The sequence below is a fragment of the Nothoprocta perdicaria genome, unplaced genomic scaffold (assembly GCF_003342845.1).
Source record: "Nothoprocta perdicaria isolate Ctin4 unplaced genomic scaffold, notPer1 scaffold_2, whole genome shotgun sequence".
NCBI classification, from domain to species: Eukaryota; Metazoa; Chordata; class Aves; order Tinamiformes; family Tinamidae; genus Nothoprocta; species Nothoprocta perdicaria.
The window spans coordinates 7,100,560-7,127,123 of NW_020455204.1; the positions used below are offsets into that span (position 1 = coordinate 7,100,560).

At 42.2% G+C, this 26,564-nt stretch overlaps 1 protein-coding gene across 1 annotated transcript in view; it reads right to left on the bottom strand.

Annotated features, from left to right (window-relative positions):
• Positions 1-24,678, bottom strand: part of AACS (acetoacetyl-CoA synthetase) — a 37,784-nt gene extending 13,106 nt beyond the window's left edge. Inside the window, exons 1-8 of the mRNA XM_026037709.1 lie at positions 24,520-24,678; positions 21,695-21,798; positions 17,413-17,533; positions 15,646-15,759; positions 8,603-8,700; positions 5,501-5,615; positions 4,889-4,970; positions 2,694-2,841 (exon numbers count right to left, since the gene is read on the bottom strand). Coding sequence (XP_025893494.1) covers positions 2,694-2,841; positions 4,889-4,970; positions 5,501-5,615; positions 8,603-8,700; positions 15,646-15,759; positions 17,413-17,533; positions 21,695-21,798; positions 24,520-24,637 — 900 coding nt within the window. The 5' untranslated portion in view covers positions 24,638-24,678. The remainder of the gene's footprint in view (positions 1-2,693; positions 2,842-4,888; positions 4,971-5,500; positions 5,616-8,602; positions 8,701-15,645; positions 15,760-17,412; positions 17,534-21,694; positions 21,799-24,519) is intronic.
• Between the last annotated feature and the right edge of the window lie 1,886 nt (positions 24,679-26,564).

The window sequence follows — 26,564 nt, forward strand, 5'->3', positions numbered from 1 at the left end:
AAGACTTCTGAAAACTAGTATTGCTGCTTCACTAAGTTACTTCACTGAATGACAAACTAATACTKCTGATTTAAAGATGTTTTGCATTTACGTGAGGAATGGTTAAGACCCTCACAAACATGAAACAAATTAYGTGGAAAACAAGCAGATTACAGATACACATTTGAAATGAAAAAGGAAAGTCATAAAACTGCTGAATGCTTTGGGAAAAAAGGAAAAAATAAACAAACATAAAGGAATAYATTATTTTTTTCTTTGAAATTCAAAGGAACTAGGTCTGATTTTACCTGCTACTGTTGGAGTACACTAAGCTGTTGCAATGCTGCCATCTAGCTACATTCTGCATTTTTAAATCCAGATTTAAAAACATTATGTCTAACAATCTCAGGTGTTGCCAGAAGAACTGCATGTATTTAGCAATTTTTCTACATACAAAAGCAAGCACTTTGCCTCTGCAGGAGAATCTTCAAGGAGTCACAGAACAGAGAGGCTGTGTTTTAAAAGTCTAATTTAACTAAAGTAAGCATTGGCTTCTCCACTTAATTGTTATTATTCCATAGTTGGGGAAAAAAGTTAACAGTGGATTTTGGTAGAGACTATGAACTATCCCCCCAAATCCTGCTATTATTTCCACCTGCAAAGTGCTATGGTAGAAGTCATAGCCATTCTAAAGAGCTTAGAGCCTAAGATGCTCTCAAGTTTATTTATAAGTCTCATTTGACCCTCAGGATAAATCCTAAGCATTTAGCATTCCATGGCACAGGCCTGCCAGCTGATAAAGGAACTTCTTGGCCTATTTCTTTTTGCTGAGCTTCAGGTGTGGCTGATAGTGCTGAGCACAGGGAGCATCAAAACTAACAATCATTAGGTGCTGCTGTGGTCTCTGCCAACATGGAGCAGAGCTGTGCTAAGTGCTTCAATAGCTCAGAGACAGCAGTAACTCAGGGCTGCAGGTCCTGCTCCTGAACCACCTACACTCTCTGCACGACATCCAGAAAGGTTGGGATGAAAAATCCTCAGGAGAATGAGCAGAGGGTGGCAGCCTGGAGGGAGAGGTGCTGGGGATAAACAGTCGAGCTKCAGAGCCCTCCCACGACATTCAAAGCAGCAGCAGAGCCTGATCTTCAGCAGAGCAGGGAACTTCACACTCAGGAGCCACAAAGCCACCAGGATGGGGCAAAGGCATGTTGCATGAGAGCAGGGAAGCCAGGTTGCACTGGACAAAGGAATTCAGGCCTGAGGAACTAGAAGGAATATGTAATACATACTCTGGAAAGGCAGAAATACCACAGCCTGACAGRAAACTAAGGCATATTCAGGCTTAGTAATTTGCCTGCTACTGTGTAAAAAGCCTGTGGCAACTATCTGAAGCCAGGCCTTAGGAGTCCTTAAGATACACAGAAGTGAACTGATCATCTCTTTAGACAGTGGTGAATCTGAAAGCTACAAAATGAATGTGAAAAGGGGCCCACAGGACTGAGATAAAGGGGGAAATTTGGACACGTTCTTATAACATAGCAAGAGTAACTATTTGCTAATCTTTGGAGAATTAAAGAACCCTCCAAATGCATTTCTTTAGCACAACCAATTCTTCAATACAATAGATTCGTTTCCAAAACCAGAAGCATTGCTCCCTCTGAGGTTCTGCTTGTTACATCTTCAGTGATCAGTCTTCATTTTCATTATTTACATGTTACTCTCACTATGTGCCACAAGAGAACAGAGTATGTGCAGAGAAAATGGACTAGAAACATATTGCAGAAGGCAATTGAGTTATAAATCTAACATAAACTGCATATTAACATCAATAAGATCAGTACAAAAAAAGCAATATTAAAATGTAGAGCAAGCAGGCAATAATTTCAAGTTTTCACGGCAATGCCACTTATTTTCCTTGTGTTAACTATCAAAACAACTTCAATGAATTCTAGGCTAGAAAAAAAGTAAAACAAAGACCACTGGCAAATTCTGCTTCTGTTGAAACCAATGAGAACACTCTTATTTAGGTTATGACGGAAATAAAAGTAACAATCAAAACCAAGTTTGAATGCTAAACCTGAGTGATGTAGTCATTACCCAAGCTTAACAACTTGCGTAGAACTTTAGAATAGTAAGTGAAAAGCATGTGAGCACATTTGACTAATTTTCTTTGTATCTTTCATCAAAACAAGACACAGCCTAAAACAAACATCCGTCAAAGCAAAACTTACACCCAAAAGACCTTGCTAGCCTTCTTTAAAGAGTGATTGCTAAAGGCAACATCATGCTCTGAACTGACAACCCTGAGAGGTGAAGCACTTCAGTCATAGAGATATTGCAGATAAAGAGTGTAATCCTTGTCAGAGCTCCTTGCCAATAGATCTCAATCAGAAAGCCTCCAAAAATCAGTGGAATCTTTTTTTTTTTTTTTTTTTTGCTTTTCTGACACAATTCTCAGTTACGCCTTTATGCCAGACATCTGTCCCCAGGGAACTGCTGGAGTTTGACGGACCTCCAAGATAGTTTATATCCTTATTAACCTATATTTGCCTTCAAGCACTCACCTAGAAAACAGAGGTTTCAAGTTAGCGAAAACTTCTCAGCAACCTGTTCTTCCTTACCAATTACATTATGATACTAAATACCGTTAAAGGAGGAAAAAAAGCAGGTAGTTATAAAAAAAGGACAGTATAGCTGCAGGAGGAAGGACATACCCCTGCTGAATGGACCATGCATTTCGGTGCCCCTGTTGTGCCTGAGGAATACATGATGAAGAGAGGATGGCTAAAAGGCAGCTGTTCAAACTCCAGCTGGGGGGCCTGGTCTCCTTTCCCAGTAGCAAGGAAATCTTCTAAAAAGACACTGCATAAGGGAGGGAAAAGGAACATTTCAGTTTTGTTTGAAAGCATTACCCCACGCCATATACAAGATCATTTCCATATGTAACAGGTGTCTAACAAGGTACTACATACTCAATATTAGTTTTACTCTTACACTACTTTTGCTCTTTATTTAAATCACTAAATTGTTTCCTGTTTCTATTTTAAAAACAAAACATTGGTGTAACTTAAATTGTAACACAACAAAAGCAAGGCTGTAAATCTGCACCTGTAGTCAGCTGCTACCCTTCACAGCTTGACCAGAGGGGCAGAATGACACTGTTTTGCTTTTGGACAGAACTATACAATATATAGGCCTCCTAAGCACAGGTGGCTTATGCTGCTTGCTTACAAATCAGGCCACAAATGGGGAGAAAAATCCATTGCACAAGGTTTACTAGTGAAGGTACAGTGCCATACAGACAAGGATATACATCTTAAAGCAAACTCAGATCCAAAGACCAAGCTGACTGGGCAGAGAGCCAGCGTGGATGTCTCTACACTCTGCTCCCAGAATCAAAACAGTTGCAGATGATACAAAGTCTAGAAATCAGATCCAGAAGAGCTTATAAGCTCAGGCTCAGCATCAATTGAAGCTTGCTTGGAACAAGCCAAGTATTTCTGTGCTGTGTCTGATTCCTCAAGGCCTTTTTAGCTTGGGCACGATGGCAAACCTCAACTGATTCTGTCCCTGCAAATACCATACACCAAAGCACCCAAGCTCTGAGGGCAATCACAGGAATGCAAAAAGGAGATACCAGAGTGTGCTTTAAATGAGCAGAGCTCAGACCCAGCAGCAGGATCATCTCAGTTACTTTTTCCTACTGCAAAGATCCACTTTGTCCCATCACTAGACGAAAAAAATGCCTGTACAGACCTGAGGAACTTTGGAATGCAGGACCATGTCTTTAAGGGCTACAGGCCAACTTCCCCTGCTGTATTATAGACAGCAATTGCCAAAGCAGCATGGCAAAAGCTGTCCCTGCTCTTCAACCAGWAGATATTCCAACAAACTCAGGGAACAGCTGAATTGCCATGTCCCTTGGTACACCTGAAAAGAGTGTTGCAGTAAAATCAATTTTAACAGAGTTGATTTTGGAGGAACCACCTTACTCCTTGATCCTGGAACACAACCGCTTTCTAAAATTTACTCAATTGAGCTATTCCACAACAGTAAATTAGACAAATTACTGCTAAAACTGTTTAAATTATTCATTGCTCAGTTCTGAAGGCCCTTTTCTTCTCCCCATTGCATGCTATTGAATTCATAAAAATATCATCCCTGATAAGAGTATTTCAAAGAGCAAACGTTTTATTAGAGATGATCAATAAATCCAACTCAACAGCTGTGCCCAATTTATTGTGACAACAAAGCACTGACYTTGCCTATATCTCAGCCATAGTATAGAGCAATCTCTTAATTAAATCCAAACTCTTCGCACTGCTCTAGTGGTTCCACAATAGATGCAGCTCTGCTGTGAAGAGTGTTTATTTAAAACAATTTTAGTTTTAATACTAAACCAAGCACTCTCCCTACAACAGATGCTCTTGCACCTATATTTGTACCAACAGCTGCTTCACTTTTGTCAACAAAAGARGCTAGAAATGCCTTTTTCCTGGAAAGACTTCGCACAGCTCTTCTTGCCATGCTGTAACACCACTAAAAAGGCTTCTGCTGATCAGAGCAGCTGGAGATGGCACAGGAGGAGACAGCACTGCTGTCCAACCAAATTCTGCTGCACAAAAAACACACTTTAATTCAAACCTGGTCACCTTGTGCCWGGTGACCATGCAACTGTTGCACTCCCTCCAAGGTTATTAGCAAGGGAAAGGTTTTCAAAATAACAGAGAAGCAAAGGAGAAGAAAAGGAACACTCCAGACTGATTTTCTTCTGGACTCTGTCATCTCATGACACATTCCGTCTTCAAGACACTGTCTTCAAAAGGAAGAGGGATGATCATTTCAGACACCTGTTGAGATTTGTACCCAGGGGAAATTAATTCTTAGATTGTTTTTATAGAAAAGATACCTGTTTGGAATCCTAGAAATATCTATAGTTTCTCTTGAGGAGACATATGGAATCACCACCACTTTTTTTAAATCTGGCAGTCCTAGAATAAAAAGAAAAAATTACTACTCATATAAGTGAAGGTCTTATCCGACTAGACTGTACAGTGTAAYACACTGAGTAATGGACATATTTTTAAACATTAAGAGATCCCCAAAATCTGAATTTTTACCTAAATAAGATTTCCTTATTATTGACAGCCTTTTAATTAAAMAAACATACTTAAATCAACAAGCTTTAGTTCTGCATGATCCCCTTGTAGTTTTCAGTAACACTTCACTTTAAGAAAAGCTCAAGTAGTGCTATTCCTTGTTCCCCCACTTCTGTCACCCGTTGACTTAYGCTGTTACAGGCATTGATATATTTAACTAAACTAGCAGAAGACTGTTATAATTAACCAAGAGACTGGCTAGGTTTTACTCGAACTAATTCTGCTTTTTTAGACAGCATCCCAATCCACAGGAGTAGGGTAAAGGATGGAGGACAGGGGCAAGCAAAGGTGGGACTCCTCTCAGTGACAGGACAAGCTTGGAGCACAGCACAGCTGAGGTGAGAGGGCGTGCAGTGAAATACCTTTTACCACACTAAGCAGTTTTTCCAAGTGGTTGTGTTCTTTGCCATTGTACACAACAGCTTCAACGGAGAARATCAGCTTAGGCTGGATTTGGGAAAACCTGTCCAGTACACCCTAGGGATGAACAAGAAAAGCAACTTGAAAAAGGAATTGCTGGCACAGGAAAACCTACTGGTTCCAAAATGCAAATCTTGTTTCAAGCAAGGAACAAGGATAGAAGTCAGCAGGAGAACTGTTAGACTTCTTGCCTACTTGTGTCTTTTGCTCACACAAGTCCTTCAAGGCACAACAGGTTTCTTGCACTGTTTTTCATGATCCCCCACATTTATTAATCAATAATAAAGGCAAAATCACCATAAAGCAACAAAAAACATCATTCACTGAAGGACAAAGTCTACAGAAGTGTCTAAGCATGTAGAAAAACCATCTTGAAAAATATTTAAATTCATCTGAAGACACTACCTCTGAGGTGAGTAGGAGTTAAGCACAACTTATCTGAAGGCTCCCAAGGCTCCTATTTGTATCTTCAGACAGGTGCTCCATACACCTTGTGAACTGACCCCAGTGCTGCTTCAGGGTACTAACAGTTTGTTAGTTTTCATGAATATTTTGAAAAAACACATTAGACTTCCAAAAGATGTATTTATATATGGCAAGGTGGCACTTCACATGAATTCACACCTTTGCTCTTCAAGGATAAAGCAAGCTGTTCCACTGATTTTTACCTGCATGCCCAGATATCGCAAGCACTTACACACCCCACCAGCAAGACTGCCAAGGTTCCTTTAGCATTTTGAGGCAAGTCACATTCAGACACTAATTTTTCAGGTGTCTTCTGCAGCTAAGTCTGCTTTAGGCACTTACCACAGCTATTACAACATTTTAGACAATTTTGTTTAGTGACTTTTTATTTTTCATGTACACTGCTTGCCAAAGCCTTCTAGTAACAGATCTTTTTGTATTCAACAGCAAAAACCAAATCCTCCTAATATAAGCTCTCAGTTATGCTCATTCCTCTCTAGTTGTATTACTTGAAACATTAAGAACCAGAAGATTACTCAATATTGTAAAACTGTCAACTGTTCAAGAACAGGGCCTCCTTAATAATGTTGCAAAACTAGACTTTAGTCGTGTGTTTTTTCTTCCTAAAACCCCATATCCTTATCTGCATSTTGGTTCATCTACTTCATAGCTGAAATGAGAGTCTAATTATAGACAAATTGAGACCAATGCAAGAAAAATCATAATCAACTGAACTATTAAACATCATCTTCCCATGCTGGGCTAAYCAGCTGCAGGAGTCTATTCCAGAAGTATTGAGCATGAAGCTATGTTTCTGGTTATCTTTATTATATTCATTTCTTTGTAGCCTTTTCACTATCCATGCTGAACATTGAACGTACCCCTCCTTGCCCATTTGCCTGATGCTAAAGAAGTAGACCAAGGAGATGACTAAGGGTTTTTCCTAACAGAAGAAAGGAAATGGGAAGTGAAAATTGGAAACTGWGGCAACTACAGGTCTCATGGTCTTATCAACCCTGCTAACTCCCCCAGCTGGATGCATTAACACTGGCAGGATCCAGTCCCACAGGGCAGCTTGGTGTGATGCAAAGGGAATACCAACAGATGGAACCTRTAATTGCTGCACTGGAACTTTAATCCAACTGGATGGCTCAGCAAGGAATTTCTCCCATGAAAGGCTCAGGTGTATCCAAAATGGCTTATTCTACACGATGAACCTCAAAACCTGTGCTAAAAATTGTATGGGGTCCTATGAACAGAGCTGCACTAACTTTATTAGACCTTATCAAGTTTCTCATAGTTCTAACAGCAGAGCCTCTTAGACTTACGTATCCAACAGCCTCTTATGCAAAGCTGAAGAGAACCRTTTTCTACACAAATATACCTACACAGATAAGAAGGACCAAAGAAACTGAAGCAAAAGCTGCCAACGGTGGCACTCTGCGTGGGAGGGAAATTCACTGCTTCTCTGACAACAGCCTTCCTGAGCACTTGCAAAGCCTTTAGATGTACGGTATTCAGAGGCTGCAACGTGTAGGCAGCTCTGAAAAGTGCCATTTCTAAACTGCACAAAGCATCTATATGCAATTAGCTTTGAAATTAAACGCTGAAAACAATACACTGTTTCCAATACCTGAATGTGAAATATCCATTTATTTTAGCACTAACACAAGCGCACAAAAGGAGCAAAATCTATTCCTTGGGGTGGAAGCCAATATCCTGGCAGACTTCTGCTGATCTCCCTCAAAATTTCAGGTGTTGAATTCATGCCAACACCTGCACGTTAACTAAAGGAGAATAAATGATATTGATGGCACTGCTGCTCCAAGGCTAAGTTTCATTAAAAAACTATCACAAAAACTAAATAAAGCCAGGCACTGAAAATAACAGTACATCAACAGGGAGAGAAAGCAAGCCCATACTCTGTAATACAAGCAAAGAGAACAATCTTCCTCCAGAGGAGAGATCAAATCACACTGCAAAGAAAGCACTCCATACTGCCATTTTCTGGGCAAGCAGAAAATATTTGAAGAAGAGACTGATCATTACCTGGCGTAATGATYTTTTTTAATCTTTTTTCCCTCAAATGATACAATCTTAAACAAGGAAATGGAATGCTGCTGCCCTCTAGTGCTAATCCAGGGATAACACTTCTATTTACTAAGCCAACTATCAAGGCTAAGCATCAACATGAAGGACATAAAACGCCTAATAAKGTTAGTATTTTCTTCGTGTTCAGCATTACAAGAACAGTTCATTTTCCATRTGTTTTCATCTGAACATTTAGGTGAAAAAATAGACTCAGTACTGTGTTTTAAAATTTATATCTGCTACTGCTCATTATAAGAGCTTCAAAAAACTCATTTTGATCAACGACAATTAGGCTTTCAGGTCCTTTGGCAATTGTGAATAATCTCAGCCTATGTCCTTTCCCTGYCAGAAAAAAAATACTCAACTCTGCCACAAGGTGGCAGGAAGAATAAGACTAACAAAGTCCTTCTGTCACCCTCATTTGTCACCATCGGGATTGCCGGAATCACAACAGCTTTGCTAGTGCACACAGTGACAAAACTACTTACATTAATGCCAAAATCTGGTGACGTCGAACTCCAAACAGCACCAATACTTGCAGCAGCCAGCATTGCTTCCACAGCATGAATGCTGTTCGGCAAGTAACCTAYGGCAGAAATTGCATGGTTAGATATGGAAGAAAATCCCCTCAAATATCAATACTGTAAGCAATGGCCAGTTAATATACACACACACAAAAAAAAGAAAAATCTAGATTAAACATAACTTAACTCTGCAAGTTTGCCACATTCACTCATAATATCCTCATTTAAAGTCTAATCATGACAATGATGGAAGTAATTCCACAAAAAAGAGCAGTAACATCAGATTTCATATCCACAAAATTACTCTGTCTACAAGTGTTTCTGTTTATTAATGAGACTCTGAGGATAAGAGGACACAGACAAGAGGGTCTGGGAGAAAGAGTAATTTAAYAGATTGAACTAGATTGAACAAGCTGCACTAGACAAAGAATAGAGCACATGCAATAGCAACAGGCCATTGCCATTAAGATGACTAAATATTTGGAAGAAAAGATTACAAATACTTAGTATTTAGAAAGGCAGGGATCTTAACAGGAAAGTCTGGCTAATCATTGATCTTTCATAATGTTCTTTTATGCAATTAGGTCATGTCAGAAGGAAGCCTTTCTCACATACTCTTTCAATACATTCTGTACTCATATATTTCATTTACTGGAAGAAAAATAAACATTTCATTGCTTGCTTAGCAGAAATGACAAATAGCCTGAAAAGACCAGGTGACTTTTAGCTGGCTTCATTCCTCCAATTGCCATCAACACATGCATGCTCACATACATATGTACAGCACCTCTGAAAGGCATATTCTAGGCACAGACACTAAGAGCAGGAGGGTGGAGAAGGTTTTTTTTTTGGCATTGTTTTGGACTATTAAGGTTTCAAAGCAGAGAATCAATTTTGCATAGCTAAAGGTTTGTCTGGTAGGTGCTGCCAGAAACCTTAACCACAAACAAGCAAAACCAGCATTTCAGCTGAAAAGGGAATACAGCAGGACAAGCTCTGGGACATTCCTACCCCAAATTAGCTCTTCAGTTTTATTACTAGCCTGCAAGAAGCTTTCAAGATTTAAACTCACCTTATTGAAGTATACAGAAGAAGCTAATGTCAGAAAGTTATGTTTTCAGCTGCCTCAGTTTAAGCAGCTCTCCAGAGAGCCTGCTCTATGACTGAGGCTGACCCTCAATTGATCAGAATCTAGCCTACAAATTAAGAACATACATCCAAAATTCACGCTTAAACCACAGCAAATTAGATCAAAGATACAGAGTTTCAAAGCAGCCTTTTTAAGTAACTGAGCAATGTCTAAGTACTTAAAAGAGGGACAATGATTGCAACATTTGGACATCTAATTTGAACTCTGAAAACAGCCTTAAAAAGCAATAAAATGCTCGAAAATGCTTTAAATGTCTCTTCTGTAAGGGTCACCTACAGACCCCAGACCTCACTGCAAGTTGCAGGTCCTTCACAGTTTCTACCAAGCAGCAAAAACTCACTAATGTTTGGCTCTTTCCAAGCTCAAAGGTACTTATTGAAGTACTTGTTCAGGACAGGAACAAAACCCACAGATCTTAGAGTACATGATTCATGTGATATTTTAGCTTTGAGTAAAAGTAACAAATTCCATTTTTGCCTATTCGAAAAAAATCACTTTGCCAACTGCAAAAAGAATAATTTCAATAGCAAGCCTTAATATAGATTTTTTTYCATCATGATTCGATGTAAGTGAAATTGGTTTTATTAATCAGGTTCAACCAAATTCAGCTAATCTCTAAACTCCTGTGCTTTGCGGAGCATCAGCTTCAGTTCCTTTGAAAATCCTGGTTTATACCCAGCAGTTTCTGGACAAAAAGGTATCTTGTTATGTGTAAAAAGCTCATAGCATAAGGTGCAAATTGTTCACTGCAGCTGCCTGCAGCTTTTGGTGTTTTGTTCATTTTCATTCAATAAAAACTGCAAGTACAGAGAGCAGCAAAGGCGCCTTTTCCTTGTTTTAAGGTAAAGCTTCCTCCAGAACAATGATTTGAAATCTACAGAGCAGAACAGCCTGAACTGTGTGATGGCAGCAGTTCCTTTTAATTCCTCTCAAATATCTCCACTCTGCATTTCTCAGATAGGGTTATCAACAGGTCAGATAGCACTGAAGACTAGAGGATGTCTCCAAGCTGTGAAGCAGCACAATTACTTGCCCATGGCTTATAAGCCCTAGTTCCTTCACACACAGGTTCTCCTCTGCTCTGTTCCTCCTAAAACCCTCCAGGCAAGTACACAGGTCTGTTTATTGTTCTCAACCAGACAATTAAATCAATTACTTTTTATTTGTCAGCTGGCTTTGAGGTTGTGCTTACGAGCATGAGCCTGAAGCGCCAGCAGGTATGAAACACGTAGTGCAGCTTGCTCTGCATTTCCACACCTTTATCTGATTGCTGAAGGCAAACAGCTTGCTTGCTGGGATTTCCACATTGCCAAAGTCTCAAGCACCACACACCATGAATAAGTGTGGYTGTGTTCTATGAGATCCTCTAAAACACTGCAACAAAACATCTTGGGTTACTTGTCCTTCATAGTAGCTCCCAAATTCAAAAGTTACCAACTACTACTACTGACCTTTCAAAATTAAAAGTGGACTCTAGGAAATGAAAATGTTTTGTTCCATTCTCACATCTCACATATGCACAAAAGCTCCATGCTACGGAAGGTAAGTGGCAGGGCTAATTTAATTATCCATTCTATGTTTGTTCATAAATTTAATTGGAGTCTCTACATTCCTTGATTTGATATTTTGGCAAAGCATCAGAACTGATGAGTCTGAGCACAGCTAATCTCARCACAGATACATCTGAGCAAATCTCATTTTCTCAGAGGACTCAGAACACTCTCTGAAAACAGCTAATGCCTTCATAAAGCAGCAGAAATATGTACAGAGAAACAGAGTCCCTCACATATCTATAGCAACCTGAAATAATCAATCTTGGACCCTGCAAAGATGTAGCTTAATCCTTAAAAGAATGCAAAAAGAAAAAACAGGAAGTTTGCAGGAAGTTGCAATAAAATATGCTCTCAATGGCTAATGCTATTGATTCACCCTGGCTCTCAAACATAAAGGTGAGAGTTTCAAAGACCAGGTTCCTGCTCCTTGATATTAATTCAGCATTTTAGACTTTGGTAGGATCTCCTCTGTGGTCATCCCACCTAGCATTACTGCAGCCTCAGACTATTAGTAACAAGCTAATCTTCTTACAAAGCTAGCTTTAAAACCYACGTAAGCACTCGGGCTAATACAGTTACTATAGATAAAACACCAGATTTAAACAATGCAATTCATGGATGCTCTGCTGAGGCACATTTGTGGGAACCCAGGGGAAAGATTGCTCTGTTTTTAACTGCTGACTTGTCCTAGAACAAAGCTGCCTACAGGGATACAATAGAAGCAACCTATCCCCAGGTTAAAAAGAGGCACTCCCAGTTTTATTCCATTCCCACAGCACGGTTAGGCACCAAACAGATGGCCAGTGGGAGACCACGAGGACTTCGCCCTTGGATTTGTGCAGCTTGGATTAGCTATTGCAGCCGTCTCCTCCAACTGTTCAGGCATTGACAGCATTGCAAGTTATCTGCACAAGAAAAGGTGTTTCATCACACACCTGCTTCAGTTATGTTTATTATTAAATGCAATCTCCTCAGCAATGGAAAGACCAGGGAGTAATCAAACTGCARAAGTGCTGACGATGCTGCTTGTCCACCCACACCAACCCACCTCTGGTTTGAGCACGTTACTGCCATGATGTAACTGCAAAAAMCTATTTAACCAACTAGAAGATACAGTAAACGCAATGAAAAGATTATCCGGTCATATCTTAGATACGGTAAAGAACAGGAATGAAATTCACAGGAAATAAAGCAAAAAAAGACAATGGTCTTGTGTAAGGTCTTGAACTATTAGAATCTTAAGTGATTTTAAGAAAAAGCTGCAATGAGGGGACCAGGGTCCAGAAAAGTGGACAGAAAGGGTCCAGAAAAGTGCTGGACACCTAAAATAAAATTAATAAAGTAGCTAATAAGTGGCAGATTTTTCAGAAGCAGTAAAATCATGCCCTAAATCACCATAGGAATAAGTAGCACGAAGCATGACCCTTCCTTCTGTCATCTGCCATAAGCTTTGGAGCAAATTAGGTCCCAGTGAGTACTGCTGAACTTTGGGGAGCCTCATCTTTGATACCACAAGTGGGTCCATGACTCAAGCTCTTCCACCCAGCACTTAACATCTCTTCCTCCATTTCCATCTGGGATTTGCAGAACAGCCAGCAGCTTCAGCCTCCAACTGCTCTGTCACATTTCAGCCCCTCCAGGGACTGCCAGTATCATCTGGCATCAGAGAGAAACATGTGAAACACAAGCTGAGGCTCAATCTAAAAAATACATATATATTTGGATTGCTGTTAAAAAATCCTACTGGATTTCTCTCATAATAGAAGGTCTCTTTAGATACAGGCTGCTATCAAGAGCAAAACAATCTGTCAAGGCCAGATCAGGACTCTGAGTCTTCACTGCACAGTGAAGACACTGGGTAAATGAAAAGGCTCTACTTGAGTTCCAGGAAAATTCAGTGATTAAAGGAAACAAAGGGACACCCAGATTTATTAATCTCTTCTGTTCAGATGAAAGAAAGAAGCTTTTAAGGACTCCAAAAGCAGTGTACGCCTGCTTCTACAAATAAACCAACTCCTAAAAAATCTGTGCTTAAGCTCCTGAGATGTTTGAGGAGTCCAGCACCAATAGCAAGTAAGATTGAAGGTCAGCCAGCTGGCAGTTATGTCCACAAAACACTGTCATTAACTAAAAGGAATTGTCATCAAAATTAGAATTGAATTAGTATAACTATCACTACTAAATTTCAATTGTAGAATTGTTCTTCTTTAGCTATAGGGCAGAGTTCTGTCATGTGGTAGATCTTAAAGAGCTGCTTACAAAACAAAATGATGGTCCCTTTTTTCTTTTTTTTTTTTCCAAAATAAGGTTTCTGATGCTTTTGATATTACTAATTCTAGAAATATTAATCAAGACTGAAAAGTGCTTTAAGTGCAAGTATTTGCACTTCAGAACACAATAAAATCTCATGCACACAAGGCAGTTTAAYATTAACTCACAAGGAATGTTCCCAATTGACATGACTGCATCTGGTCATATTGAACATTAACGTTCCATCTGTTATTCTAGAAAACAAAACTTTATTTTTTCATTAAAATCTCAATTAGGCTTTCTATACCGATAGCTCACGCTAAGAAATGGACTGTAACCTGTAAGACAGTAAAGCAGGAGAGAACAGTAGGTATCTATCCACACAGACACCAGAGATGCTGCTGGAGCTGCTGTTACTTTTTTATACAAATACTGCCCCCAACACATACAGACTTTTCCATGCAAGATTTTCATGTATACCACTCATTTTCMTGCATTTATTATTTATATAATAGTTTGATGCACTAAATCCCTAAAAGCACCAGCATACAAAACAGAACTCAACCTGTTTTGAACGTATCCTGAGAAATTTCAGTATAGAAGACACAAGGGTACAACCAAGTGTACTTCGAAACAAGTAATGTTCACAGGAAGTATTGAAAGAGGGTCTACAAAAATTTGAATAACATTTGGATTGCTTTCATGATCTCCTGATTTCCAGTTATAAGAAATTGTATACAGCTTACCTGCATGTGGTGGCAACTGTCAGATACATACAATCCACATTTATCATTTGATGCACACAGAGCACAGGTAGTAAAAAACCCTACCGTGCAAGTTCTAAATATTCAGTTTTTATATAGTACAAGCTTTCTTATTCATTTCTTAGGTTCCACACAGGCTATTGCTCCTCAGCCATTTGTCAGAGAGGAATTTACTAATGTTAAGATGGAAACTGAAAAGAAAATTAAAGCATCTTAGCTTAAGTCTTCATTCAGGCAATCCTCTCRTCTGATGGGTGGCTCTATATGTATATATATATCTCTAATATCAAGCTAACAGCTGTCAATCAGAAGTCCAGTTATTAGTTCTGCAGAATATTTGTACCATGTATATGCAGCACATGTGCTTATACCACAAGCATGAGATCTCTTGACATACTTTCCATCTTCATTTGGAGATCATTATGGTGCTTTTAGTAAGAACAAGGCACAGTCTTTGGATATTGAAGATACAGGATCAAGCTCTGGTTTGCAGCATGCAAAAGATATAGCAATTACTTTGCTCACTACGTTTTCACCACATCAAAATTTATGCAAACTTAGGAAAGCTGCCAAGTATTGCTCAAAGAGCACAATTCCTATAGCAAGATGGATACACATATCAGTAGAACAAGGTAGGAGTCAAAGAGCTTCCATGAGATTAGTTTTGACTTGCACCACACTGACAAACTAAAGAGTGTTTCGGAGAGCATGTGAAATGCAGACRCAGAATGACTTAAGATGATCAAAACCAGCAACTCGGAAACAAAGTACATTGACAGAGCTGAGACCAGCTTGGCTACCTGTCTATTGCTTCGACTGCACACTGTACAACCTGTTCACAAAGCAACAACATGTAAGGAAAGTATCAGCTGCCAGGGGGAACAAAACTGGGTACCCTAATTCCCAACACTGCCCTTGTTCAAATCTGCCAGACTTCATGATTCAGAGCATAGCTAGGTGCAAAATCTCCATCATTTCTGCTTCCAGCAGAGCGCTCATAAAAGACTTCAGTAAAGCAAGGAATGAAATGTTTTCCTTCCCTCTCTAGTGCTTGAGAACTTGCAGGCTAATCCAGCTTCCTTCCCTCTAAAAATGTATTTCATACAAATGTGGCAGCACAAGAGTCTTCTCTTTAAATATTTCTGTGAAAGGTTACTTAATATTCAAGTTCTTACAACCGAGTATTCATTGTGAAAAGTTACTTGATATTCAAGTTCTTACAACTGAGTATTCATTTACATATTTCAAGAAAACTTCACAACCTGTCCTTCAAAAGATAAAGTTACTCACCCACAACTCTGTCTCCCACTTTAACTCCCATCTTCCTCATAGCTGCAGCATACAGAGCTACAGCTTGTCTCAGTTCTTCAAAAGTAACTTTCAAAATTTCTTCTTTGCCTTCCTCTGAAGAAAAAAGATTTACAAGTAGATTCAATTAGATATTGTACACTGCAACCTAAGTAGAATCTAGTACAAAAAATAATTCCGGAAGAGAATATGAAACAGTTCTAGTGAAAAAATGTTCCCTCAACAATATATTTTTTCCTGTTCCTCTAAGGCTGTAAAAAGGGTTTTTTTTTTATATATAAAAGAAATCCAGCATTAATCAATCAGTAGTTTTCTAATGAGACATGAGAGCTTTTTTATTTTTAAAGACAGTAATATAAAAATGCAAGCTGATGACTGGAAAAAGGTGTGTCACAATAAATAGATAGCACTCATTGAGACAGCTTTCCAACACAAAGAACAACCTCATTTTCCCCTGTCACTCAGTTTTTGCAGTCTCAGGGCAAGTCACTGTAGAGCAGAAAACCACTCATAGTTAGGGTCTCAATGTGGTTTTTAAGCATGTGTCTTTGCAAAAATACACAAAATACATATACCACAATGGACTACATTCATCTCTGAAAAGATCTGCAGGGAATTTTCCTTTTTGTACTGCATGTCAAATGTTATGTAAGCTCTTAATAACTCACTGGCAAAAGAAAACAAGTGTAGATGTTATGAAAYGCAAGGTTTGCCTTCTTAAAGCTCCAGTCCTGCACTGCCTCARTTTGACTCCTGCAAACCATTTGGCCCATCCCACTTCCAGTATCCAGCATTTCTCATGAAAACATACATGCCAGGAATGCAACAACAAAAACACACTCCATTTGTTTCTCCAGATCAGCTACAATAAGGATGATTTCCCTCAGCAGGGAAAGTTATTTTTTCTCTTTCTTCAGACACGCACCCAGGTGAATTTAGGCCAAGACAGAGCAAGAGAGCAGGTGATGTGAACCAACAGCGTGCAACAATTCCCTGAATGGGGCCTATCTACAGACAGTGTTTGCATGGAGCAACAGGAAACAGGATGCTGTGCCGTGGTTAAGGTCCCCCAGGATAAGGGGGCCCTACTGAATCACAAACAAGAGATTCACAATGGGAGTCAGTAACTAGGAAAACGGTTAARGGAAGTTACACCTACAATTCCTGTGGGGTTTTTTTTTGTATCCACAGAGCTCCCACAGATTCATCCCTAGTAATTTCAGCAACCTGACATAGGTTCCTAAGCACCACTCTGAGCTWGCAGAGAGATTTAATACACACCACACACTGAGTCAAGAGAACTTAAGAAGATTAAACACGACAGAAGATCAGGAAAAACATGCAGGTGGGCCTCTACTCACACACTACTCATTCACTTTACTCAGGCATTGATTAAACTGGAAAATAATTTTGCTCCTGCTGGTATTTTCCCCYATGATCATGCTACACAAAGCAGGGAGTTTCCAATATACAAATGATATCCTAAAAAGCAATATCAAAKGGACAACATAACCATAGCAACCTAGTGAATTAGCTGGTGGATAAGGATTTCTTTAATTATTTGGACAAATATTTGAGGGACTCCACTGTTTTTTCTCCAGTGATGTGTTTAAATTTTAACACTTACCAAGAATAACATAAATYGTGTCAATTCTACATAAGCTTAGAGTCAACTTACTGAGTGGTGTTTGGCAGTCACAAGACTTAGCCTTAGAAGTAAAAACAGTATCTTTACCAATTAATACTTACTTGCTGCATAAAGTGCAATCTTGTCGTTCTCCTTGTGCTTTAGAAGATTCTCTGCATAGTTCAGGCGGCTGCCTTTAAACCACTCTGGGACATCTGCAATGCTCTTGGATGTATCAACTACCTGAAAAACAAATAAAAAAAGATACATTTCTGGAAAACTGTAACATCATTTCCTTTTTCAGATCATTAAACAGTTGTTACTTAATGTCATACTCAATACACTCTTAGGCAAGAACGATTTCCTCTGCTTTGCAGGTGGCAAACAGACAATAGATCCTGCAACTGCAGACCTGGAAAGACTGATCACCTGCCAACCAGCACAAGCAGCGTCATTATTAGAAGCAGTCTGAAAGTATTTCTAGTTCTGCTTTCAGACCAGCCTCAAACATGCGAGTGAGCCAAACCAGTACAGCTTCATGCAGGCTGCAAAGCACACAACGTGCCACAGTTTGGGTTCTGGGATCATCCAGAGCAGGGACTTAGCTACAGAACAGAACAGTGCTCTGCCAGGCCAGCCTTCCCCTCGGGAAAGCCAAAGCATGAGGTGAGAGCACCCAGTTTTGGCCAATATGAGACACAAAGTTCAAAAAGCAACATCAGCAGAAGGAACTCAAACAACTCACCAGCTAAATTAGTTACTTGCACAATCATTCATAACTAAAGTTTAGTCCTTTTTTTCTCTCCAATCTTCCATGTTTTAATTTATAACAAACACAAAGACACCATAGCTTCATTTAGAGTGCAAAAGCACTGCTACCAGCCTCTACAGCTAACAAGTGCTATACTACAGAGTAGCAGAGTATAAACTTATACCATTAATTTACTCTTAATGAGAAGGAAAAAAGTTCAAAAATTTATAAATGCATATTAAATAATTTATCATTCAGGACTCCAAGATATGAGAAGAATTAARTACAATGAAAAGTTAGAAAAGGGAGTTCAGTTGAAACTTTTTTAAAGCAAACTAATGTTCTCAATCAAAATAAGGTCACCCCAGTAAGTCACATTTAAGAATGTACCTTTAAAAGCACTAGTAGGAAAAGAGTCATTTATCTAAAATTCACTATGGTTTGTTCCTTCATCCTAAAAGCTCCCATGCTTAGATTCAGCCACAAGGCTGTACACATCCTGCAACCTTTAAATGGACACTTTATTGTATAACTGTTTCAGAAAGCATCAGTTTATGGCCTTAGGCTCCAGAAAATAAACTCCATGGGCACTACTGGAAGTAGTTCTCTGAAAGTCAGATGAAACTCAAAATATCTCATTCAAATCAGATGAAAATGTTTTTATACTTTGAGATGTACAGAACATCACCAGAGGCAATCCTAGAATTGATGTCTTCAGAAAAAGTTAGAGCTTTATGTGGAAACTACTAGGTATTTTCAAGTTAATTTCCTAAAGTGAAAATGCCAAGTAGATCTGCACTCTAAAAATAGCTAGAATCAAATTCTAATGCTTACCCAACTCACCTCTTTCCCAGCAATATACTACTGCCCTCATTAGAAGCCATTTAAACAGACTTTTATTGCCGACTTCTCCAGCTTTAACAACACAGCGCAAGGTCTGCTATAGCTCTATTCTTTCCTGAAGCTAAATGYCCCTTTCAAGAGCTCCATCAGTATATGGCACAAGATCCATCTACTTAATGCTCCTCTTTTCTCCTACCAGCACAATGCCTAGAAATCCCAGTTGGGCCCATTATGCAAACCAGTCTCTCCCTTAAAGAGAGATCTTAGAAGGCAAGASAAACTCAAGGTGTGCTAGAAGTTTAGCACAAATTCATTCCTAGTTCCAGCAAGGGTATAAAACMCACAAGCTCCACACAAGGGCTGAGCAGCTCTGCAGGGAAAGGCAAGCAACTGCTGCAGGCAGTAGTAGCATTGCTGACATGAGCCCTCACTAGATACACAGGGCTTTACTCCTACTCACAGCAGTCCCAAGCCCTACAAGGCCAGTTTGTGCAGCTGGAAGAACATGCCAGGTATCCCTGCACTCCTACGTCCCCAGCTGCTGTTCTACAACTGCTCTTTCCAGCAGCTGACCAGGCAGCAACCACTTCCCTAGCCTTGCTAGCCAGGAATAAACAACTTGCACTTATCAGCAGTTCCCTCTACAGTATCTACTACATGTATTTTAATAGTAGTTGTAATCAAGTGCTTAGATAACAGCACTGTCTGCTACTTATACATACTATCATGTGCCYGTGGAAGCTTGTGCTTACCTTAGGCACTACATCTTTGAGAAWTAAATTTTACCATTTATATGAAATAGTCCTACATTGAATCGTGCTATGTGTTTTGCATGTGCTGAAGCAGGAGTTGCACACTTCAGGAAAGTGAAGAGACCAGCTACTAGAACACTCAAAGCAGCCCCCTGCCCTCCCACACACCCCACAAGGGGAAAGCTGTCAGGTGCACTTCAGGAGCAAAGCTTTAGGTCATATTTCCCAATCAGCTGCTACTTGCAACTTTCATCTTTCCCACACTTAAAGGCTTTGTGTGCCTATAGAGCTCAAAAAAAAAGGACAATCTTTCCACAGACTCCAAACAGACTTATGCAGAAGCTCATATCACAACATGCAAAGTTACCAGTATTCCAACAATCTGATTTGTGACAGTATAGAGGTCTTACTAGTTAGGAACACAACAGTCAAATCTGGTTCATGAAAAGCTTTATTTTCTTCCAAGTATGATCCCCACTGTTTGCCAGAAAACACTAAGATGTGGGAAGCCTCATGTTCTTCACGGTCACAGAGGAGTTACTGTGACCAGCCTTTCCTCCTGACATCCATCAGAAATTACGCAAAGGCAAGGATTTTTCACAACCAAGCACATCATCTAGGCTCAACAGAATTTGAGCCAAGCCTTGAAGGCAATACTCCAAAACTGACACTAAAGGGAATGGAGAGGCTAAGAGTAAGTTTTGTAAGTAATGGACAAAGTTCTGCAGAAGAATGTGCCCAAACAACTGTCTCYTGTTCTAGGGTTTCAATCACAAGTCCTTCTCTGAGCTTCTGGACCCACCCTACCCCAGTTCTTCCACACCAACTCCAGTTAAAGCCTTCCTAGGCAYGCCTGTCTTCTTGCTTCTCATTCTCAGGTTCACTTTGGCCACTATTGTCTGGTTTAGCCCCTTTAAGTGTTCAGTCAAACATGCCAATGGTGTCTGTAAGGACAGATGTCTTAATGCCCATCCTGCAAGACAAGAGCACAAACAGTATTACTCACTGCAGTTCAGAACTTATGAATAAAGTAACATAGAAAAAAATGGCCTTATGGGGAAGCATCCTAATCCAAACTATTATAAAAATTTTGGAAAACAGCTATGAAGCTATTTACAGGTAAACTGTACACTTCAAGAAGCAGGCCAGTTCTAGCATTCTTGGTGATTTTTATCACTTAAGGAGTGGGACAGATTAAGACAGAAATACTGTCTTCCACCTGAGCACAGTTTCATGGCAGGAGTTAAGAAGGGAAGTACTGCTGATCTATCACACAACAGAAGTTGACAAGATAGAGGGAATTAATCTTACCAGTTTCTTCTGCAGAATCTCTGATACTCCAAGTTCTCAGAACAGAAGGCATCCAGGGATTAAGAACCAAGTTCAGACCATTCTCCACTAAAGTTCGAGGAAGACTGCTTTGTATCAAGCTTCTGAAGCGATCAGTCAGTTCACAGATGGAGGAAGTGCAGGTTGATGCTGATATCCAATTGAAGGAACATGCAAGAATCCCAACTTCATCCTCCACTTGGAAGGTCAAGTCACCTTTACCTCAAAGGTGCTCTGTGGCATGTCTCATATTCCACTCATGTTCAGCCACAGCCATTCCCTCAAAGTTATTTCCAGCCTCCATGTGTCTCAAGACTTCCAGAACCAGTTCCACCAAACTGGAGTGGAACAGGAGTGCTTATCAGGCAGGCTGGCTCAGGGAACATTCAAGCTTGGCTGCCTGCCAGCATTTCAAAAGCTTCCACCATAAATCAAAGGTGGCAGTTTCAGTAGCATCCTCACATAAGCAGCCAAAGTACTGCCAGGGTATTTGAGGACATTACAGTGAGAACTGTTCTAAGACCACAAATCTTAATTTCACTGCACAAAAAACCATCAGCAACGCAACATTAGTCCCCTACACAAGAAAATTCGGGACTGTACACATGAAGAGTTCCTCGTGTTACCTCCACAAGCGCTTACTCAGTAGCAGCTTAGAAGGTTCCAGGTACAGGTCAAAAGACTAAATTCTCATTGTTTCAAAGTTGTATGCAACATATACCAGCTTACCTCATCATACAGGCGAGAGCACACAATGTCACTGAACTTCCAGAATTCTGCCCAGAAGTCTGAGAAGGATTCCACTGACCATTGGTATAAGTCATTGTAGTTGGCTAGAGGTAACAGAAAAGTATTAGTGCAATACAGAGAATTGTCAGATTAAACTACAGATATGCATGTCTCCATTTTAGACTTGTGGCTGAAACCCAGAAATATAATTCTGATCATAATTATAAATGACTTATGTTCATGCTAAGTGACTACAGCATCAGAAACACCTTGTTTGAACACCTGAAYAGATGGSCTCATTTCACCTGCCATCTTTACAAGTCATTAGCCAATACACTGAGAAAACAACTTTTCCTAGGGCCTCTGTAGAATATCTACCTTCCCTCACCAAATTCAAGAGCTAGACAATAGAGTCCTGTTTGTTGACCACACCTCCATTCCCATGACATCAACATGATGCTTTAACGGGGTACAGGAAGAAAGTTCCCTGACAGGACACAGTCACTGCCTGATTCTAGTCTAGGACCAAAGACCTCTGTGGATGGCATGGARAAGAGTTGCACTTGATACTGAACAGCTCCACCATGAAGCAATCATGAATCATTCTTTGTAAATGAAAGTCTAACAAGTTGCAGCTTTAAGCTAAACTGACCTTTTCAAACTAAAGTTAAACGAACATCTCCACTAAGATTAAATGAGATGTTTACTAGCTAGATACTACATTCAAGAATATCAAGAAGTGATCAGCTTAAGTTTTACATTACCATGAAACAGATGGCATAGCATACAAACAAAAATGCAAACAGTGCTGAAGTGGAAGTTAAAATAATTTCAGGTATGAACTGAAGAATTTTATTGCTGACTTAACAGGTGACATTCAAGTCATTCATGTTGCCCGGAGCTGTGCCAAAATGCATACTAGGTACAAATACCCACTATCAGTGACAGTAGCAAACTTCCTGCTCTGCCAATTTCATTTCCTATGTGATGCTTTTAGCTGAGCCATTTGAAGCCATTTTCTCCAATTATCTTTACTGTCACATCTTGTTATCTAAGTGATGCTTCAGAAGTCATCTTTTGTCCTCTTTGTACAGGTAGGATACCTTCCACTTTTAAGAGAATAAGATGGAGGGCCCCTCTCTACACTACTATTCACCCTCAGTCACTATAAGTGCTTCCCTCCCCAGTTTGTTCCTGTCACATCTTATTCTACTCCATCTCCTCAGTAAGTGTAAGACCATTCACTAGATATCTGTGCATGAGGAATTTTTCTCTGCTTCCACTATTTCAAATTCAAAGGCACCCCCCGTARTTCTTTTGCCTACATACCTGCCTCAGTCTCAGCCTCCAACCCTTTTTAAACACTCCACCCAAGTTGCCCTTATCTGCACACAGAACAAAGTGGTGTGGGGAATAAAACCTCCCTAAAACAARCTTCAAGCTGTTGCCTCCTTCAAAACCCAACTACAGAATACACCCCTGATCATTTTATAGCCAAAAGCTACAGCCACCAATAGTTTGATTTGTTACAATATAAAAAATAGCCTTGTCTATACATCTTGTCTATAGAGTGGGGCCCCAAATAAGCTTTACCATTGAAGTCCTTCAGGGCACAGAGCTGTTATTTGGCAATGAAACACTGCATTTCATTACTACATTTTCAGGATTGGACAGAGCCACACTAGTAAAGTGTTTGTATTGCCCTTAAGTCTCAGCAAGTCCATATCTTGATGTTACAAAGAATCCACTCTTTCCTCCTAAACAGCACACAGACCAGCAGCCACCAGCTTGAATGTAGTGGGAATGCACAGAGATTCCTATAGACACAGGGTAGTCCACTCAGCAGACTCTGAGACATCTAAAAAGGGTGAAGCACCTTCTCATTGAATGCTGCATCGGATGGCTGCCCATGTTTACRGAAACAATCTCCATCACACGAGCACAAACTACAGGGCATTTTAAGTTCACTGCAATCCTGCAGCAAGTCGCTTCCTATGCAGCAGGGCACTTGGGCACTACAYTTGAGTGGGAAAGTCCCCAGCAGTCAAACCATTGACCTGGCTTACCACCAGCTCACGYTCTCACCAAGGAAAGAGCCTCTTCTGGACACAGATTAATAGAAATATCACATAAGTTGCCAATACCCCAGAATGCCTTAGTCTGCACCACAGGCTGTCAATATATACTGGCTGACAAGCCTGCCAGTCATGCACAAGCTGCTCCCACCATCATCCATGCTATGRCAGACAGATTAGGAAGAGGAAAGCAACACAAAATACTTCAGATGGAAATATTCACACAGGATGGAGCAAGATAATCAAAGCTGGGGGTCAGATGCCTGAACACATTCAAAGCCACCTGATTCACAGGGTGGAAGAACCCAACCAACACCACCAATTCCTGACACCCTGCTCACAGTCAGGGGTCAGAAATGTGAATTATCTGGGTGAGAAGACACTCCTGGAAGGAGCCTGCTCTAACCACCCTGTTCCAAGCAGGGCGAAACCCAAAGCCAAGGAATTGTTCAGCTAACCCAGATGACTGCATGCCTATTAGCAGCCAGACACGCGTTTCTAAGTGACCGTGAAGCAGAGCCCGAAGCACCACAGCTCGGGCAGACCACAGCAAAACCCCTCCGTCCCCATCACAGAGCCCAGTGACAACCCACCCCGCAGCCCAGCACYGAGCAGACCCAAATCGAGCAGCGCTCCCCAGACGCGGGGCTGCAGGCGCGGCCCCCGCCCCGGCATCGCTGTCCGGGGTCCCTGTCCCCGTGCACCCCCTTCCCACGGGAGGCCGAGGCCGCCCCGCGCCCCAGCGCTCACCCAAGCGGAGCCCRCAGCTGGCGGCCACGGCGGCGCGGAACCGGTCCATGTGCGTGTTGCGCTTCGTGTCGGGCTCCCACATCACCTGCGACTCCATGATCTCGGGCTCGCGGGACATGGCGGCGGGCGGAGAGCGCGGGGCGGCGGCGCAGCGCGGCGCGTCCCCCTCCCCACGGGCGCAGCGGCAGCAGCGCGACCTGCCCTCCCGCCACCCCCGCCCTCACTGCGGGCCCTTCCGCCGGGGCGCGGCGCTTTAAGGGGCGGCGAGCCGCATGGCGCCCGCCCCCCGCGCCGTAACCTTCCGCCGCGGAGAAAAAGGAGTGCGGGGCGCCGCGCCCCGCCCTCGCCAGCAGCAGCCCCGCGCCCGCCGGGGGGGACATGGCGGGGGGCGCCGTCCCCCGGGAGGCGTCAGTGACACCCCGCGCTTGCCGAGGCAGCCGCCCCCCACCCGCAGCCGTGGCCGCGCGGTGCCCACGTGCCGCCCTTGTGGCGGCTCCGTGGCGGCCTCGTGGGCAGCCCGCGCCTCGCGCCGCCGCGCAGGGAACGCGCGGCCCCGGCCCTGCCGCTCGGCTCGCGGCCGCCGCAGCGGGTCATCGAACGGAGGGAGCCGCTCCTCACAGCGGCGCCTGCGAACTCGGCCCGGCCCCATTTGTTTGGCCGCGTTTGTTTTTTCAGAGATTGGAGGCAATGCTGCTGATAAGTGTCTCTGTCCCACCAGTGAGGCAAGGCGCGCGTTGCTTCACGCGCCACGTTTCGCACCGTCCCGGCTTTTGCAACACGTGCTGCCCACACGCCGGCTCCTCSGGTGCAAACTGCTCGATTTTCGGCWCTCMACGTCTTCCACCGYCCTATAGGTGACGGCCAGCACATCCCAAGGGCCAGCTTTGGACAAGAAGAGGTACTAAACGCTATCGCACTAGTAACCTTGCTATTTACGCAATGGTATCTGTAAAGTCACCGTTTTTTTTTTTGCAAAATAGCGTGACTTTGATGGCAAGTGGTATACTATAGAGTATAAATAACATAAATGTATGCAGATGATAATATACYGAGCGTACACTTCTATTTTTATGCTGTCAGGATACAGTTGCTTTATTAAACTTGAAGGTCACGGGGACATCACCGGGTCCACCTTTGAGTTTATCATTTTCCTTTGGAAATACCCTTCACATGTGATTTTGGAAGAAATCTCCCCAGTACCATGCACATGTGAAGATCTGTTCGGGATCCATGGATCCATGCGGGGGACCCGCACCAGTCTGGACCACCAGGGCTTTCAGCACCTCTTACACACAGCTCCATGTCCAGAACAGGCAGCTTACGCTTCACCTGCCCGCACGCCCATGGCAGGGTTAATCCGAGCTTTATGTTATACCCTCCTGGCAGTGCTGGGGACATTTATCACCACAGCGGAGCGCCAAGCGAGGCCGTTACATGCTAACGCCTCAATATTGCACCCAGGCTGCTCCCACACCATTTCGGCAACGTTTTCCACCTTCCGCCCAATATTAAACCGCCCGTCGGGTTATTTCCAGGCGGTACGTGGTCTCTCCAGGGCGGCCGCGGCCCTAGCGCTGCCCCGTCCCCTCACAGCGGGCGGGAAGGGCCCGGCGGGCGGCGCGGACGGATCCGCGCGGCGCACGGCGGCCGSCCCGCGCCGCCCCATTGGCTGAGCGGCGCCTGGCCCCACATCAGCCCAGAGCCCGCTCTCCTCACGGCTAGGCTGACCGCGCAAGAGCAGACTCAAGCGCGAGCCAATGGGCGCAGAGCTTGGGGAAGCGCTATTCTCTGCCGGCCAATGAGCGGCCGCGGCAGGAGGAGGTGCGCCCAATCGGAGGGCAGCTCTCATCCYGCTCCTTGGGAGGGACCGCGCGGTGTGGGGGGGAAGGCGGCGCCTTCTCCCCAGGCCTGAGGTGCCCTGAGGCGGCGGCGGCTCCTCCGGGCTGCCCAATAAACCCGTCACCCGTTTTCAAGATCCATGTAAGACGGGCAGCCTTCCCCCACCCCAAAACAACGCCCACATTAAAAAAAAAAAAAAAAAAAAA